A 19,638-nucleotide genomic window follows, 5' to 3' on the forward strand; every position below is an offset into this window, starting at 1 on the left:
ATTGATGTTGATTTTGTTGATGGTAAGGAAGTAACCTGCCAAATGAAAGGTAGATTGTACAAGAGTGTGGTAAGAATGATGTTATATGGAGCCGAAACATTGGCGATTATAAGGGATCAAGAAAGGAAAAGGGAAGTGACCAAAGGGAGAATGTCAAGATGGATATGACAAGGAAACACAAAATCAGAAGAGACTACGGTACATCAGGGGTAAGCAAGAAGATTTTCGAAGAAACATTTAATTACAGTAGGAACCATTCCAGTTGTGTCCAGACTCCAGTGGGGAGAACAGGTAGATTTAGAATCCAAACTGATCTAAGACAGGGAAGTGTATTGTCTCCACTTATTTTTATAATGGTTCTGGATGAAATTCTAAAGGAAACAAAGGCAAGATATGGTGGAGAAATGACAATATTGTTGTTTGCAGATGACATGGTGATCTGGGAGTTAACAATACAGAAGTGCAAATCAAACTAGAGGCTTTAAAGGACAATAGTGAGAAATATGGTATGAAAGTCGGTGTGAAGAAGAGCAAAACAATAATGTCACGTTGTGAAAGAGAAGGACTCATAAGTATCAGGGGACGAAACCATAAGGTTGTTGAATGCTACAAATATTTTCAGAAGGGAAATAATGCAAGTTGCAAGGTTGGATAAGGAGATCAGAATATAAGGAATAATTCAAGCCAGTGAGATGAAGTTCCTAAGGAGTATGGTAGGGAATACAAGGGGGACAGAGTAAGAAATCCTGAGGTCAGAAAAGAGGTAGGGGTAGACTACTGAGTGATAGGATGGAGGATTAAATTGAGATGGTTTTGACATGTTATGAGGATGGATGAGGGAAGGATACCAAAACAAGTGTTGGAGGTTAAGATAGCAGGAAAGAGGGCAAGAGGGAGGCCCAGAGCAAGATGAATGGACTAAGAACAGTATAAGGAAAAGAAGACTGGACTGGAATATAATTACTAAAGAGGAGTGGTGGAAGGAGAGGCAACGGTCGAGAAGTACCATTAGTACCCCGACCTGGCAGGAGGTGGACAAGGGGAAATGAAAGTGATGATGAGGAAGTGATTTTGTAGATTGAGAAAGAAAATAAGTCTTCAGTGCTGGAAATAGTTTACTATTTAATGCTGGACAATTAAAGAGAAATTTTAATTCCTGCCGGGCATACAGACAAATGATAAAAAAAGCAGGACATGTCCGGCAAATGCCGGACGGATGGCAACCCTACCAAAATACAACCAGAATTTAATTTATACCAGTGCTTACAATCACCGTTTCATTATCATAATATTGTTTTAATTTAAGCCAGAAATTTCCTTAACTCATACCAAATTCTTGAAAGTGACGTTTCATTGAAACAATAGGAGAAATATAATTATTAGAAATTTACCCATAGTTTCTGTTTTCTTTTTTCTAAATTACTTTGACTTTTCTCTTTCTTTTCCTGTAACACTTAAAGAGTTTGTAAATTAATGGAAGTGTGTTACAATTTATATGTTATGCATGTTTCTTAAAATTTATCTAGCAGCCAAAATAAATAATTTGGAATAGTAATCTCTATTTATATAACAAGCACTAATCAAGGACTAGAATTTACATAATTATTATAACCTAACAATGCTTGATTTCTATCTTCACATATTTTTGTTACAAAACATTCAATTAAAGGCCAAAACACATTATTTTCTTGTTGGATTCCTGATTGGAGGATATTATATTTTTTACACAGTTTTAAAACTACATGGATGTATTTTTTATCTCTCATAATATATTTTAAATTATATCTCAATTCGAGGTTGTGGTTTAGATGTTTGAGGTCTCTTCAAGACAAAATAACCAAAATTTGAAAATACTACACAGACGCAAAGTCTTAGTGATTAAAGGTAAATGGAGCTGTATGGTGATATCCTTCCTGAGTACTTAGTCATTTGCCATGCATTTCTGAAACAGTTAGTTACTGCTCGGCAGTTTGCAAATGTGTTGAGTATCTGTTGCGAAAGTCATAGATACAACCTTGATAAAGACGATCATAACTAGTGATGAAACATGGGGTTATGGATATTATATTGAAATGAAAATGCAGTTGTTGTAGTGGCGGGGAAAAATTTGCCAAGATCAAATAAAACTTGCCAGGTGAGATTGAACATGACCACACTTGTGGATTAATAATTCCTGGAGCTTCCCCCATGATGATGTGCCAGAAAATGCATAACAGTTTATTCATGAATTTTTGATGAACACATAGACAAGAATGTTTTACCATCCTCCTTACTCACCCAACATAGCCCCTTAGACATTTTTCTATCACTCTAACTGAAATTCACCCTGAAAGGATGAAAATTTCACTCAGCTGAATAGATCAATCTGATATCGCAGATGGGATTCTGCATATTTCCCCAAATAGCTTACCACTTCTGCTTCCATACCTGGAAACAGTGCTGGGAGCATTGTGTTAATAGATGAGGGGGACTTCTACAAGGGAGACAAAGCTAACTAGGCTGCAGGTAAACCCCCTAAAGAATTATTTTCAAAGTTTGGTTTTATTTTGAATAGGCCTCATGTTAAGCTCATAATTCTTTTGTTTTTAAACTAGTCCTCTCTTTCACAATGTAGAAATTCTGAAACAGTTTAATAAAAAATATGAAAAAGTGATGTAACATCACTGTTTGAAGATCATTTGCTTTACAAACAATGATGTTTATGTTTGGAGACAAATTTTGTACAGATGAGAAGAAAAATTCTATATTGGTTTCTGTACATTTTATGATAATTATCCCATTATTTTTTTAAAAAAGCTTAACCTTTTGAGTATTTTTTGTCAGCTTTCAGGGAAATTTTAAATACGTACATGATGAATGGTGTAATATATATTTATATATATTTATATGATACGAGACTTTTCTTTTTTTTTAACACCATAGTTCACAATTATACAATGATTATTAAAACCTATTAATAATAGTTGTAATTTTTTATACATGTTTGTTGTATTCGACATATATCACAGAAAAAACACATACATGATGTTGATGATGGTGATGACAATAATAATACTAATAATAAGGATGATGACAATGAGAACGATTTCTATACAACAGAAGGAGTATCGGACACACACAGAGTAATGATAATTATAACAATGATAATAATAATAATGAGAATTAGGTATTGTTACATATAATATATTAAAGCGAATGACAAGTAAATATAGAACGCGTAGTTTAATTTTTCAAAAATTGCACCTAGAGGGGGAATAAAATGGCGCTGTTTGTGATTCCTGGATCTTCGCAGCTAAAATAGCTCACTTAGGGCCAACCTGAAACAAAAGAGAGAGCTGATTGTATTAAGCAGATAATAAATGCTCAATAAGAAAAGGTTGTGATGCTGATGGTATGTAATAAGAATGGAGGAAGGCAAATGCCAAAGATTATGCTTTTGAGGTGGGAGAATGGGAAGAGGCGTACTGGAAGACTGCAAACAAGATGAATGGATCAGGTGCAAAGGGATATATAAGGAGCGATCAAAAAGTTTCCATTTGATGGCTGTACAATCCTCAATCGGGATGCCTGAGGCAAAATCGCCGTGAGCATTGAGGCAGTCATCCCACCGATGCACCAGGTTGAAGATCCGCGTGTGTTTGCTGCGTGAAGAAGTCTGTAACCGCCTGCTGCATATCTTCGTCCAACAGGAAGCGTCGACCCTTCAAGGCCTTTTTGATGGCAGCGAAGGTACGATAATTGCATGGGGAGAGATCAGGCCTTAATTGTCTCATCCGCCGCCCGCTTGTTGTTGTCCGTAATGGATAAGGCACGCCTCCCTGATCGATCAGTGTCTTGTGTCAAAATGTGACCCACACGGAACTTGGTGCACCATTCCACAACAACAGACATGCTGCCCCATACACAATCTTCATTCTCCGATGGATGTCCACCGGTGTTTGTCCTTCGGCAGCCAAGAACAAAATAACAGCATGTTCATCCTGTTTAGACGCATTTGGTAATAACGTCATCATAGTTCACATAGCCACATTTAATGCACGCACCTCGGCACTACACAATTGCCACACTGATCCCTTTGCCTACATGTCCGTGCTTATATACCCGCCTTGGAGTCCCGCTACGTTGCATGTCCGCTCCAGCAACGCACTCAAACGGAAACTTTTTTTTCACCTTATAGAAGCAAAGGGAATGGACTGGAGACATTTGAGGAGTTCTCTCCAATAATCCCCTAATTCTGAACACATGAAACTTAATAGAGATGTTGTATAATTAGTCACAAATATAAGCAAAGTAACAGAGATGATAATGACACAAATTAATTGTTGCTGTGTATTTTCATATAAGAAAGGGTAATTGGGATGAGAATGTTAAGGGGTTCTTGCAGAGAAATCTATAGAATTGAATTAATAATCTTTTTTAGGTTTTATGGACAAAGAAATGAACTGAAAAAATATAAATGGTATCTTAGCATTCCAAAGAAGGGTCCTCACTTGTTGGTAGGAGAGGGAGCTGTGTTGAAACCTGTTGGTGATCTCTCTACTGTCTCTGAAGATTACATGCAGATGAGGTATGTGACATTATCCACGATCTCCAACTGGTGGTCTGTTAGTTGGCCATCTCTGGTCGTTCCTATCACCGCTGTCTTAGTTTCGCTGATCTAGAGATTGAACTCCTGAAACTTGGCCTTGCACGTGCCAGTTTTGGCTGCACCTCACCTCCTGTTTCTCTTCAAATCACAGCATCATCAGCAAAGGTAACTGTGTAGGGTTCACCCAATGTTTCCTTAATGCTCTTCATTGCATCATTCATAATTGTGCTAATAATCAGCATTAGGGGCTCCTCAGAACACGCAAAATGTTAATTATTATGGTGAGTGGAAAAGAGCTACTCATTTCTTGTTGGACTTTTTCTAAAAATTTTCAACCATTTTAATTTTACAATTTGGTCAGAGAGAAGACTCATCCAATTTGCAAGTTATATTTACTTGTATACACTTTTTTTTAATTCAGTATTTTTCCTTGAAGGTACATGTTAACAATTCCTAGTCAATATTAAATTACCTGCAGTTGGAAAGAAAATATTTCTGTGTAACTACATGGACTTTTGTCTTTTTGGCCCAGACATTCTTTTCACTCATCTGTGACATATGGCTGTTTACAAGCTAGAGTAATGAATATGAGTTGTTAGTTCAGACAAACAGAAACAGTTAACATACGACTGTTCAGAAAGGTCATATTAAGAATGAACAGGTGTAAAGTTTGTCCTTGTCCTTTTGTCTTTATGTATGTCCTTGTCTCTTCTTTCTGTTGCTACCACTGCTCACATCTGTCTCTCACTGGATGCATTCCAATCCTCCTTGCTACTTTCCTATCTAGCCTATAGCTGTGTTTTCTTGCAGTACTTTTCATAATCTATTTACAGAGTTGGGAGTAACTGACTAAAAGTACCGGTCATCAAATTACGTTTAGCAATTACATTCTTAGTAATTTTTACTTGTAATGATTACTTTTTTTTACAAAATGTAATTTTTACTTGTAATTTACTTCTTGAAATAAAAATTGTAATCTGTGCATTAGCTGATCCTCTAATCGTTTGGTGGGGAGTTCCTCAAGGGTGTATTATTGGACCTTTATATTTTCTTATATATATATGAATGATATGAGTAAAGAACTGGAATCAGATGTAAGGCTTTTTGTGGATGATGTTATACTGTATAGAGTAATAAATAAATTACAAGATAGTCAGCAACTGTAAAAAAGATCTTGACTGTTGTGAGATGGACAGCATGCAATGGTATGATGATAAACAGGGTTAAAAGTTAGGTTATGAGTTTCACTAATAGGAGAAGTCCTCTCAGTTTTAATTGCCGTACTGCATTGATGGGGCAAAAGTTCCTTATTGGGATCCCTATAAGTATCTAGGTGTTAATATAAGGAAACATCTTCACTGGGGTAATCACATAAATATGATTGTAAATAAGGGGTATAGATCTCTGCACAAGATTATGAGGGTATTTAGGGGTTGTGGTAAGGATCTAAAGAGAGGACATATAAGTCTCTGGTAAGACTCCAACTAGAATATTGTTCCAGTGTATGGAACCCTCACCAGGATTACTTGATTTGAGAACTGGAACAAATCCAAACAAAAAGCACCTCGATTTGTTCTGGGTGATTTCCGACAAAAGAATACCGTTACAAAAATGTTGCAAAGTTTGGGTTGGGAAGACTTGAGAGAAAGAAGACGAGCTGCTAGACTAAGTAGTACGGTATGTTGTATGTTGTGAGCTGTGAATGGAGAGATGGTGTGGAATGACATTAGTAGACGAATAAGTTTGACTAGTATTTTTTAAAAAGTAGGAAAGATCACAATATGAAGATAAAGTATGAATTCAAGGGGACAAATTGGGGCAAATACTGTTTTTATTTATAGGAAGAGGAATTAGGAATTGAAATAATTTACCAAGGGAGATATTCGATAAATTTCCGCATTCTTTGAGATTATTTAAGAAAAGACTAGGGAAACAAGAGAAAGGGAATCTGCCAACTGGGTGACTGCCTTAAATGCAGATCAGTGGTGACTGATGATTTTTAAGGATAAACAGAAGTAGCTCAAGAACAAAGGCGATGGTGTACTCACCCTCACTTGTTGAGGAGGGTGTTGGTCACCTCAGAGATGGACAGCAGAGGACTCCGGTCCTGCTTATCTGAGGGTAGGTGTTGTCGTTGACTGGAGTGCTGCTGCAACCAACAGAAAGAATGCTAACATTAGTTGGATCCCAACTAACAGGAGTTTAAAATTAATAAAAATTTCAGTAGAGTAACAAAATACAATATAAGGGTGCTAAAACAATAACAAAAGAACCCCCAATTTTCTTATAAATAATACTGGTTTCCTGAGGTCATGTTAAATTCCTATTACATTTTTTGTCCACGTTGGACTCTGTCAGTATAGATTGCTGACGTTTGTTGTAAATTTCAGTATACTGGATGTATCAGAACTATACCGAAAAAAAAAATCATGGACGCTCTTCGTGTTATGTTAATAATGTTGGTGCAACCAAATTGGCAGAGAAAATGTTCTTTTTGAGAAAATGAGGGTACTTCGTTATTTCTGGGTGCGCCATTCAAATTGACGAACTTTCCACATTTGCTTTGCATGAGAGCCAGCCACTGCCTGTTGCTATGCGTCAGAGGAGAGAAGGGAAGGGAGGGGAAGTGGGAAGTGGGAGACAGAGGTAATGATTGGTGCAAATGCACAAGTTTATCGTTCATTTCGCACAGTCACTTTCCAACCCCAGTAGGCAGTATACAGTTTATTTCTGCACAAATTGACTACTAGGCAAATCCTGTAGAAAGAGAAGATGAACTTGTACCTAGAATTCAGGCAGCTTTCCAGGTCATTCGCCACACACCACACATTCTGAACGGAGTCCAAAAGCACTACTACATCATTGTGAAATGTGCATCGAAGTAGGAGGGGGCATATTGAACATCTACTGTAATCAAACCATTGGGCATACTGTTTCCTTCATTCAGTATTTCATTCCATTTACAATGTCGTGAGTGAAGGAATACACAACCGTGGGGCAGCAGCAATGCATCTTCGAGCATGTTAAATAATAAAGAACAACAGTCGAGAGGAGAAACGATCTGGTGCATTCCTTGACTGACAAGTGGGTCTTAATCACAGTCTGTTCTTGCACTGTTTAATAAACGAACTGTGGATATTGCCTGTAAGAGACAAGGACAATCCTGTGCGAGTCGAACAAGGAAACTTGTGCATACACACGGAGCATTATCTCTGTCTCCATCATACACCCTGCTTCCCCTCCTTCCCCTTCTCTTCCCTGAAGCACAGCAGTAAGTTTTCTCTGCCAATCTGATTGCACCATCGTTCTTAACATAACATGAAGAGTATCCCTGATTTTTTTGTGGGTATTGTTCTGATACACCCTGTATATATATTATCAAGACAACTGACCTAAGGCAACATTTTCCCTTTCTTTTTCTTCTGCAGTCAGTGATTTTCCTATTTTGCATTTCCAATATCAAGGTTGCTGTATCGTGTGGTTCCACATCCATGATAATTTTCTGCAACCATAGTTGCCTCTGTGGATCAGTGGTAGAGTGTCAGCCTCCAGACCCTAAGATAGCGGGTTCAAACCCTGCAGAAGTAATTTGATTTTTTTTAAAGAATTTGTTATTTTAAGCATTATGGTCTTTTTTGTTATGGTCTGTATCGGCTTAAATCTAACCACCACTGAAAATCACTGTCAACTATATAACTCCATGTTGCCAATACTATTTAAAGTTGTTTTGTTTGTTTGTTTGTTTGTTTGTTTGTTTGTTTGTTTGCTTCTTTCTTTCTTTTTTTCTTTCTTCCTTTCTTTCTTTCTTTCTTTCTTTCTTTCTTTCTTTCTTTCTTGATCCATTTACACCCCATGACTGGTTTTTCCCTCAGACTCAGCGAGAGATCCCACCTCTACCACCTCAAGGGCAGTGTCCTGGAGCCTGAGACTTTGGATCAGGGAGATATGACTGTGAAGGAGGACCAGTACCTCACCCAGGTGGCCTCACGAGCTGTGCTGAACAGGGGCCTTGTAGGGGGATGGGAAGACTGGAAGGGATAGACAAGGAAGAGGGAAGGAAGCGGCCGTGGCCTGAAGTTTGGTACCATTGTGGCATTTGTCTGGAGGAGAAGTGGGAAACCACGAAAAACCACTTTGAGGATGGCTGAGGAGGGAATCGAACCCCCTCTACTCGGTTCACCTCCCGTCCTTGTTTCGCTTTTGAAATTTCGTGGCAGAGCCGGGAATCGAATCCGGACCTCGGAGGGGGTGGGGGGGCAGCTAATCACACTAACCACTACCCCACAGAGGTGGCTTTAATTTATTTCTACTTAAAATTATGATAATTTTTCTATGTTTTGAAGTATAAGACTTGCTTTTCTTTTTTCTTTTCTTTTTTTTATAGTGTAAAGAACAGCAAAAGGAAACCGACCAGACAGAGATTAGTTGTTGGAGGTGTTGTTCTACAGAAGGAGCTGTAACACATGTAGAATAATAGTAGATACAAACTTTAACTTTAGAGATTATTAGGATTTTAAAGAGAAAGAGATGCTTATTTTATGATGTAACTTTAATGTTTTAGTTATTTGACAAGTCTGACATTTAATTGCAATTTATATAGAAGACTGATAATTATATGCACTCTGTGGGAGAAATACTGAGAAAGATAAAGCCGTCTGTTTCCGTAATTTGAACATCGCTGCGGCAAAAACAACAAAAACAAATAGCAAAGCTATCAGAGAAAGACTAAGAAACGAGGAGTTCAAAAAAGGGAATTGCTCTGTTCCCACAGCACCCTCAAGCAAGTAAGTGGTTCGCAGAAAAGGTAGGCCTTTCAACAACAGAGTGGACTGAAAGTATCAAAATGATGGCAGATGTAGCTCCAGTAAGGAGCTTGTATGGCAGAAGCCAGGAAAACAGTCACTACAGGCATGCCTGCGGTGTCCATTCGGCCCATTGCTTAGGAATACTCGCCATCACACTTCTCCTTTGTCGCTCTTCAACCGAGATTTTGAGTGATTTGACGAGTTTCCAACCTTCCACTTTTCTTGTAGACTAAGTATCCTGTGTGCCAATCTCTTTGGATTCATCCTCTTAATGTGTCCATAAAATGATAGGTCTAGTCTTCTTTTCCTCATAATAATTGTTATCTTCTCAACTATTTCATAAAGTTCTTGATTCAGTCTCAATTGGAACATGCATTGTGAATATATTTTCTTTTTGTTATTTACATCGATACAGCCAACTGTGGACTATGGTTACACAAATTACCTGCCTCTCTTTCTTTGCCTTACACCTTTTGTTTACATAGTAACCACAGATTTATCGTCCTCTCGCTCCTTTTCAGCCGTTCTTCTGCGGAGATTTCCCACGGTTTAGCAGGTTCTTTTTCTGGACTATCCCTCAACCCCGCAAGTTTCTTCCTAAAGATGGTCCTCACCATTATGTCCTCTGGTCTTATATCATTCACCCACATGTCTTTGTGCACTTCCTTCAGTCAGCAGGGTTGAGATTTCCATTTTTCCTGTAAAGTGAGCAATTTGTACGCCGATCTCTCAGGGTTCATTCTCTTCAGGTAAGGTTAACCTTCCTTTCTTCATAACGGTGGTGGTGATCCTTTTGACTCTTGCATTCAGTTCCTTGTTTGACCTTAGGTGGAAGACACCCTCGGACACTTTCTTTGCATCCAAAATCATTCTGAGGAACTCCCTTTTCTGTTTCTTAATGGACATATCTTCCATTTTTGCTAGTGTTTCTGCAGCGTAAAGGCATTCCGATCTGACTAGTACGCAGTAGTGTCTCAGTTTAGCCTGGTAGGAGATGGATCTCTAAATATCATGACTTATTTTAAATGTCAATTCCATCTTCCTCACTCTCTCCCCCCACCCGTGCTTCCTTTCATTGTCATTTGGGCTAGTAATCTCACCAAGGTATTTAAATTTCAAGGTTCTCCGGACAATCCCATAAGCCTTCTGGAGTCTGTCGTTTCTGGATCCATATATTCAGTCTTTTCTAAAGAGGTCCGTAAGAAAGTTTAAGCAAACAAGGACATGATCACTTCCTTCCCAATCCTACCCTAGCCCTATCCCATTATCGCCATAAGACCTGTCTATGCCAGTGCGTCATAAAACAAATAGTAAAAAAATACATAAAAATCACTTATTGTATTTTTAAATATTTATTTTGTAACTAAATAATTTATGTAAGATATTAATTAATCAATTAAAGGTATGTAGAGAATATAAATATAGGCGTTTGCTGCGTACATTTGTAATAGGACAGTCGCCCAGGTGGCAGATTCCCTATCTGTTGTTTTCCTAGCCTTTTCTTAAATGATTTCAAAGAAACTGGAAATTTATTGAGCATATCCCTTGGCAAGTTATTCCAATCTCTAACTCCTCTTCCTATAAATGAATATTTGCCCCAATTTGTCCTCTTGAATTCCAACTTTATCTTCATATTGTGATCTTTCCTACTTTTATAAAAACACCACTCAAACGTATTCGTCTACTAATGTCATTCCACGCCATCTCTCCGCTGACAGCTCAGAACAGCTTGTCTTCTTTCTCCCGATTCTTCCCAGCCCAAACTTTGCAACATTATTATAACGCTACTCTTTTGTCAGAAATCAACCAGAACAAATCGAGCTACTTTTCTTTGGATTTTTTCCAGTTCTTGAATCAGGTAATCCTGGTGAGGGTCCCCTACACTAGAACTATACTCTAGTTGGGGTTGTACCAGAGACTTATATGCCCTCTCCTTTACATCCTTACTACAACCTCTAAACAGCCTCATAACCATGTGCAGAGATCTGTACCCTTTATTTACAATCCTGTTTATCTGATTACCCCAATGCAAGGCATCTGAATTATTTAAGGTACGTGTGAATTTGTATATGATGGTGTTGTAATGTTAAGCTAGTAGTAAGCTCAACCTATAGTATTGTAAGCCGTAGCGTTAAGCACTGGAAATACTTAAGTTGTGTGTGAATTTGTGTATGATGATGGTGGATTTAGAATCTTAAACTAATTCTTGTAATATTTTCTTTCCATGGAATTGGTTGTTGTACTCTTGTTGTTCTAGTTGTTGTTGGGTAATTATGTTTTAACTTTCTGTCCCTGTTATAATTAAGAGGGGAATTCCTCATGGCAGTATGTTTTCTTTATGTTTTCTTATATATATATATCAATGATATACGGTATGTAAAGAAGTGGAATCAGAGATAAGGTTTTTTGCAAATGATGTTATTCTGTACAGAGTAATAAATAAGTTACAAGATTGTGAGCAACTGCAAAATGACCTCGATAATGTTGTGAGATGGACTGTAGGCAATGGTATATTGATAAACAGGGTTAAACATCAGGTTGTGAGTTTCATAAATAGGAAAAGGCCTCTAAGTTTTAATTACTGCATTAATGGGGTGTAAGTTCCCTTTGGGGATCATTGTAAATACCTATGTGTTAATATAAGGAAAGATCTTAAGTGGGGTAATCACATAAATATGATTGTAAATAAAGGGTACAGATCTCTGCACATGGTTATGAGGGTATTTAGGGGCTGTGGTAAGGATGTAAAGGATAGGGCAAATAAGTCTCTGGTAAGACCCCAACTAGAGTATGGTTGCAGTGTACGGGACCCTCACCAGGATTACTTGATTCAAGAAATTTCCACTTTCTTTGCGATTATTTAAGAAAAGGCTAGGAAAACAACAGATAAGGAATTTGCCACCTGGGTGACTGCCCTAAATACAGATCAGTAGTTACTGATTGATTGATTGATTGATTGATTGATTGATTGATTGATTGATTGATTGATTGATTGATTGATTGATTGATAATGTCCATCAGCTGCTGGCCTGTTATTCCTTATAAGATAACATTCCTTATATTTTTTTAAGCAAAATATTTGATGGCATCGCTACAAATGTTTATCTGGATTTTACTTATTTATTTTCAATATTGTAACATCCAAACATAACACAGCATCGATTTGAACTTATTTTTCATTCGTTTTCATTTTGGACCACAATTTTACATTCTCAAGTAAATACCCCTAACCACATGATACGGGGTTGTAATACAGATGTGGGAGAGAGGGCATATAAGTCTCTGGTAAGACCCCAACTAGAGTATGGTTCCAGTGTATGGGATCCTTACCAGGATTACTTGATTCGAGAACTGGAAAAAATCCAAAGAAAAGCAGCTCAATTTGTTCTGGGTGATTTCCGACAAAAGAGTAGCGTTACAAAAATGTTGTAAATTTGGGCTGGGAAAACTTAGGGGAAAGGAGACGAGCTGTTCAACTAAGTGGTATATTCCGAGCTGTCAGTGGAGAGATGACGTGGAATGACATTAGTAGACAAATACGTTTGAGTGGTGTCTTTAAAAGTAGGATTGATCACAATATGAAGATAAAGTTGGAATTCAAGAAGACAAATTAGGGCAAATATTCGTTTATAGGAAGGGGAGTTAGGGATTGGAATAACTTACCAAGGGTGATGTTCAATAAATTTCCACTTTCTTTGTGATTATTTAAGAAAAGGCTAGGAAAACAACAGATAGGGAATATGAAACCTGGGCGACAGCCCTAAATGCAGATCAGTGGCGACTGTTTGATAACAATCAGCTGCTTGTCCCAGTGACAACCGTATGGTGCCACAAGGCAGTCATGGCGGAGGTCTATAAAAATGGAGTAATATGATTCACATTAATCTGTACCTCAGAATTGCTACCTTGGATGGTTGCTCCATTTTTTCCTCTCCTACCTTACACCCAGCTGTGTAGCAATAATCACAAAAGCTGAAATTCTGGGCAGCAGTAACCATCAGGATCATATTATAAGATCTCAAATGATTTGCAACATATTTAAAAAATACTAGAAAATTTTAACCTACAACTAGATCAATAAATATAACAATGTTAGTAAATGGTAGGTTATGGAAATACCTTATACTAGCTTACCTCTTTATCTGATTCTCTCACAAAGCGAAAGAGACATTTTCTGACCAACATGCAACATAAAGATAAATATGTTGAATGTTGTAACAGTTGACCTACTTACTGTCCTTTAAAAAATACTTATAAGTTACCGTACCTCTATTCTGCTCCTGATGAAGAATGTCAGAGTAGGAATATACCAGACTGAGAAGACATGCTCCAGGCACATGCTGTCATGCGTCCTTCGTTCACAATAACCATGCAGAAGGACAAGAATAGATCTTGTTTTACAACTTTGTTGAGGTCCCATCTCTATTTCTTTTTGTCTCTTCAGAGAAGACTGATCACATCATATACCGGCATACAGAAGTGATGTGTGGATACAAGGGATGCCAACTCTACAGGGCCCAGGTCCCCACTCCCCGAAAATATTTAGGAGCGACTGATCGCCCCCAAAACTAGGCATTTAAATAAATGAAGACCATGCTTCCATAATTGTTGATTCCTGTGAATTATCCCTGTAACAACTTCTACAGCAATAATAATAATAATAATAATAATAATAATAATAATAATAATAATAATAATAATAATAATACCAAGCAAGTTGGCCATGCGGTTAGGGGCGCGCAGCTGTGAGCTTGCATTCGGGAGATAGTGGGCTCGAACCCCACTGTCGGTAGCCCTGAAGATGGTTTTCAGAGGTTTCCCATTTTCACACCTGGAAAATGCTGGGGCTGTACGCTAATTAAGGCCACGGACGCTTCCTTTCAACTCCTAACTCTTTCCTATCCCATCGTCGCCATAAGACCTATCTGTGTCGGTGCGACGTAAAACAGCTTGTACAAATAATAATAATAATAATAATAATAAATAATAGATAATAACAGATAGCTCCTCAATTCTAATCACGTAGGCTGAGTGGACCTCGAACTAGCTCTCAGGTCCAGGTAAAAATCCCTGACCTGGCTGGGAATCGAACCCGGGGCCTCCGGGTAAGAGGCAGGCACGCTACCCCTACACCACGGGGCCGGCAGTAATAATAGTAATTATTATTATTATATTATAATATATAATATTTTATTATTATAATCATAGGGAATCAACATTCCTAAATACCAAGCTCAGACGCTATTACATAGTCATCCGCCTGGAGGCCCTATTCGGTGCGGATTGTCTTGTGATGAATAAGAAAGATCTGATGGAGAAACTAGAACACAAGGAAAGAAAGACTCTGACAAAAATGGACCTGTTGAAAGAAAATGGCGAATATAGAGCACGGAAAAACTACGAACTCCGCACACACATGGAAATATAACTGACTTGATTCAGAGGTGGAGGAATGCATTTCATGGTCACATGGCGCGAATGAGCCCAGCGAGTTTGCCAAAGAGAATCTTTATATACTTTCTAGAAAATGAAACCAACGGGTTCAGGTGCACTGAGGTGGAAGGTGTCTTAAAAGAAGTGGGGTTACACATGAGGATATTCGGGAGTGTGACACCTTCAAGATAAAAATTAAAGCATACTGGAGTTTCCAAGGAAAACATAGCTTGTAAGCTTAAAACAAGCAAGAGATGGACTGCAGAAAGGAAGCAAAAACATCGAGAACAAATGCGGAAAGGTCGGTGGATGCAGAGTGGGTCTCGGCCCCCAAGTGGCTACGGCTGGTCCGAGGTCCAACAGCTCTGCACTACTACTGGCCAACAGAGGAGAGGAGGGGTGGCCACGGTTCTTCCGTGGCTCTACACCTCTGAATTCGGGAGACGGGACAGGGCTGGACCTCACGGCTGGCCCCAACCGTCGGCTGTCCTGAGAATGGTTTTCCGTGGTTTTCCATTCTCCTGCACTAAGGTGAATGCCGGGACAGTTTCTAGTATAGGCCACGGCCGTCAACCCCTCACCTTCTCCGAGCATCTCCTTCACCTTAACAAATCTCCCGGCTTGAGAGACGGCGTTACTGTTTAAAGAGGCCCGCCCCCCCCCTTCAGGGGAGGAATGAAAGCATTTTAGTAGTAGTAGTAGTAGTAGTAGTAGTAGTATGCGGAAATAATGGGGAAGAAAATAGTTGCAATAACGTGGTCCATAGCTTGCCAAAAATAAAATAATAATAATAATAATAATAATAATAATAATAATAATAATAATAATAATAATAATAATAACCCTTTGAAATCAAGACAGGTGTAAGGCAAGGAGATTGCCTATCCCCACTGCTGTTCAATTGTGTCCTGGATAAAGTCATCAAAGAATGGGAAAAAGAACTCGCAGAAAAAGGCATTAAAGACCAAATAAGGATAGGATACAAGAAAGAGAACATCACTATCAACTGCTTAGCATTTGCTGACGATCTTGTACTGTTATCAGAAAATATTGAATCGGCGATAATACAAGTTAACACTTTAAAAGAGGTAGCAATGAAAACTGGCCTGCAGATATCATTTGAAAAGACACATTTCATGACCAACATTAAAGAAGCCCCAAGATACATAGTAACCACAAACAATGATAAGATCGATAAAGTTGTTAAATTCAAATACCTTGGTGAGATTATACAACCTAATGGGCTTGATAAAGAAGCAAACCGCGAGAGAGCCAGAAAAATGGAGCTTGCATTCCACCTTACAAAAAACACATATAACAAGAAAGCGATCTCTATTAGGACAAAACTACGCCACTATCAGGCAGTAATTCAACCAGAGTGCTTATATGCTTCAGAATGCCTGGGATTAACAACCAGGAAAGACATTGAAGAAATCGAGAAGAAGGAAAGAAAGATTCTAAGAAAAATCCTCGGTCCAAAGAAATGTACGGACACATATCGATTACGCAGTAACAAAGAAATATATAAAACATGCAGTAGGATTTCAGATGTCATTCGAAAGCGAAGAGGTAAATTTTTTGGACATATTTCAAGAATGCCTGATAACAGACTTGCCAAGAAAATCTTTAACCACTTCAATAAGTCCAATAGGAAAGGCAGCTCTTATGAAAAATGGTTTGTTAACACGAAGAAGGATTTGCAAGAAATGAAAATCACACATCAAGACATCCACAATAGAACCACCTTCAGAAACAAGTTACACACATTTAAGGGTTTCCTAGAGCCAGAAACAGCGACCAAGAAGAAACAACAATGGACGGCTGAAAGAAAAGAAGCAGCAAGCAGGAGGATGAAGGAGTACTGGCGCCAAAGAAAGTTTAAATCATGAGGAGTTATTTACGTGGTCCACAGCTGGCCAAAATCGATAGAATAATAATAATAATAATAATAATAATAATAATAAAAATAAAAATTATAAAAATGGTAATAATAATAACATTGGTATTGTTGGTAGTAGTTCCTTTCTGATCGAATCTATATTTCTACCACTCATTCAGTGCTGTATTCCAGATTCTATATAAGCTATTCTGTTCCTCATATAAAGGGTCTCCTTTTGACTTCTCTTGTTGGATCGGCACTATATGTAGATTTGGCCCACATTTACGGTCGGGAGGAAATATTCTCGTTTCCCATTCCAAAAGACCCACGGGGAAAGTAAACGAAAGCGCAATACAAGGCCAGCTGGAAGAGGTCCCCGGCCTAACTCGCTAATCCCTTCCAGGACGCCAACCCTATGAGGAAGGATTAATTCACTATTGCGTGTTTTTGTTGTGGTTTGTTAATGTGATATGTTGTGTGTACATATGAAGAGTTGTGTATTAAGACGATGAAAAAACAAATACCCAATCCCCAAGACAGAAGATGTAGCTAAAATCACCGGCCTGACTGGGAATCAAACTGAAGGCTACTACGCTGACCGTACAGCCAAGAAGCCGGACTTCTTTATCTTCTCCTTCCTTTTATTATCTCAAATACTTAGTTTTGCTACTTTTCTTCATTCGTCCATTTCGCACGTCCAAACCGTATTTTTCTAGTTATCTCTTCAGTTCCTCATCTAATTATGTATTTTATTCGTTCTTCCATATGTTTTCTGAAAAATACTCCTCAGAAATTTGATATGTGGTACTTATATTCGATTTGATTATGTCTCTCTCTCCTCATGTTTGCTGTCGGTTATTCTGTGGATCCTCTGCCTCCATTCAGCTCTAATTTGTGGAGCCTCTTTCAAGTCGGCGATTGTTATGCGAGTAACTACTTTGTGTCATCTGACAAATACGATCTTGGCCTTCCAATTCCACTTTTGCCATCCACTATTTAGAGTATGACATCCTTTTCAAGGGAGATACTTCCCATTATGTGGATAAAGTAAGATATCTTTTATCTCACTATATTCCCTTCCAAGGAGATGATTGACTTGACCTGGTCCAAGATATCCTTATTACTAATACTGGATGTCCATGGTTTTCTCAGCAGACATCGTCAACACCAAATATCAAGGTCATCGATCCTTCTCCTGTCAGGTTTCTACAAGCTCCATGTTTCACAGTCATAAGTGGCTATACAGTAGGTAAAACAATGGTACTGATCAGTCTGCATTTGGTTCTCCCAGTGATGTTACTACATTTCCATTTATTTTCCAAGCTTATCATTGGGTTCCTTCCAAGTCAGCTGCTCCTTGACCTCAGGGATGAATTCGCTTTGGCGATTCATTTTAGAACTGTCATCGCCTTAACCACTTCTACTTTTTCATTGTCATGATGTTAGATTTCTTGTATTTTAGCACAGCGCATCCTTCTCACTCCCGTCTTCACTTTGCTTGTCAAACATTCAAGGTCCTCCTTGCTATCTGACAACAAAGTGGTATCGTCAGTATACCTCAGGTTGGTAGTGTTTCTACCATCAACTTTCACTCCCATCCTAATTTGAGCCAGACTACCCTTTCTCATAACAGATGCATATGTGTTGAAAACTGAAAGTGCTAGAATACAGCCTTGGACGAATCTTTTTCCGGATGTTGAACCAATCTGTATCCCCGTACGGCGTTTGGACGGTTGCTTCTTGATTGGTGTAGGGTGATCTGATTACTTGACGATGTGTTCTGGTACTGAATTTCTTTCAGACAGCGCTATAGCTTGCCGTGTCTAGTAACATCAAAGGCCTTCGAATAATCAATGAGACATATATAGATCATCATCATCATTTTTATTTACCCTTGTCCAGCTCCTGCCAGTTTGGGGTGGTGATGGTACATTTTCCACCGTAGCTTCTCCTTCCACCACTCCTGTTCAGTAATTGTTTTCCATGCCTGTCTTCTTTTTCTTATACTGTTCATGACAGAGTCTCTGGGCCTCCCTCTTAACCTCTTTTTTTTTTCTATATTAGCCTCCAGCACTTGTTTTGGCGACCTTCCCTCCTCCATCCTCATAACATGTCCAAACCATCGCAATTTATTCTTCTCCATCGTATCACTCAGTTTTTCTATCCTTATTTCTTTTCTGAGCTCAAAACATACATTGATATCTATTTGATATTTGGTTGTTTATTAATGTATATTGCTTTTGTTGTAGTAGTTGTTGTGTACCGTAGTTATACACTTCTTTTAGTGGTGTTGTGTGTGAAATGTATATGATGATGCAGGATTTAAAATGTTAAAACAAACAAGCAAACCCCATGGTACTACAGCCCTTGAAGGGCCTTGGCCTACCAAGCGACCGCTTCTGAGCCCAAAGACCTGCAGATTACGAGGTGTCGTGTGGTCAGCACGACGAATCCTCTCGGCCATTATTCTTGGCTTTCTAGACCGGTTTAGAATGTTAAACTAGTAGTATTTCTTGTCGTATTTTCTTTCAATGGATTTGCTTGTACTTTTGTTTTGTTGTTGTTGGGTAATTATGTTTTAACTTTATCCTATTATTACACTACTGTAAGTGACCATTGCCACTGGGATATTTGCCAGTTGCGATGCATTTGTTCATAATAATAATAATAATAATAATAATAATAATAATAATAATAATAGACAAAGACAAAGTCACCTCCGTACAGGCCATGAAGGCCCTAGGAGGAGTAGAAGGTAAAGGCTTCCACTATTGTTAACCGCGGCACTTGTTGGGGTAGAGTGGTTAGCTCTACGCCCGGCCGCCTTTGCCCGCAGGAATTAACCTGGTACTCATTTTTGGAGCAGGCTGAGTGAACCTCAGGGCCATATGCACCTCCGGAAGTGGAAATCTCGTTTCTTAAATTTTACGACT

General features: G+C 38.5%; 1 protein-coding gene across 1 annotated transcript in view; it reads right to left on the bottom strand.

The window, feature by feature from the left end:
• Window positions 1–1,109: 1,109 nt before the first annotated feature.
• ss (spineless) overlaps window positions 1,110–19,638 on the bottom strand; it is a 770,665-nt gene continuing 752,136 nt past the window's right edge. The window contains exons 10-11 of the mRNA XM_067157402.2: window positions 6,637–6,737; window positions 1,110–3,317 (exon numbers count right to left, since the gene is read on the bottom strand). Of these exons, the coding sequence (XP_067013503.2) occupies window positions 6,662–6,737 (76 nt within the window). The 3' untranslated portion in view covers window positions 1,110–3,317; window positions 6,637–6,661. The remainder of the gene's footprint in view (window positions 3,318–6,636; window positions 6,738–19,638) is intronic.

Source organism: Anabrus simplex, chromosome 13 (genome assembly GCF_040414725.1).
Source record: "Anabrus simplex isolate iqAnaSimp1 chromosome 13, ASM4041472v1, whole genome shotgun sequence".
NCBI lineage: Eukaryota > Metazoa > Arthropoda > Insecta > Orthoptera > Tettigoniidae > Anabrus > Anabrus simplex.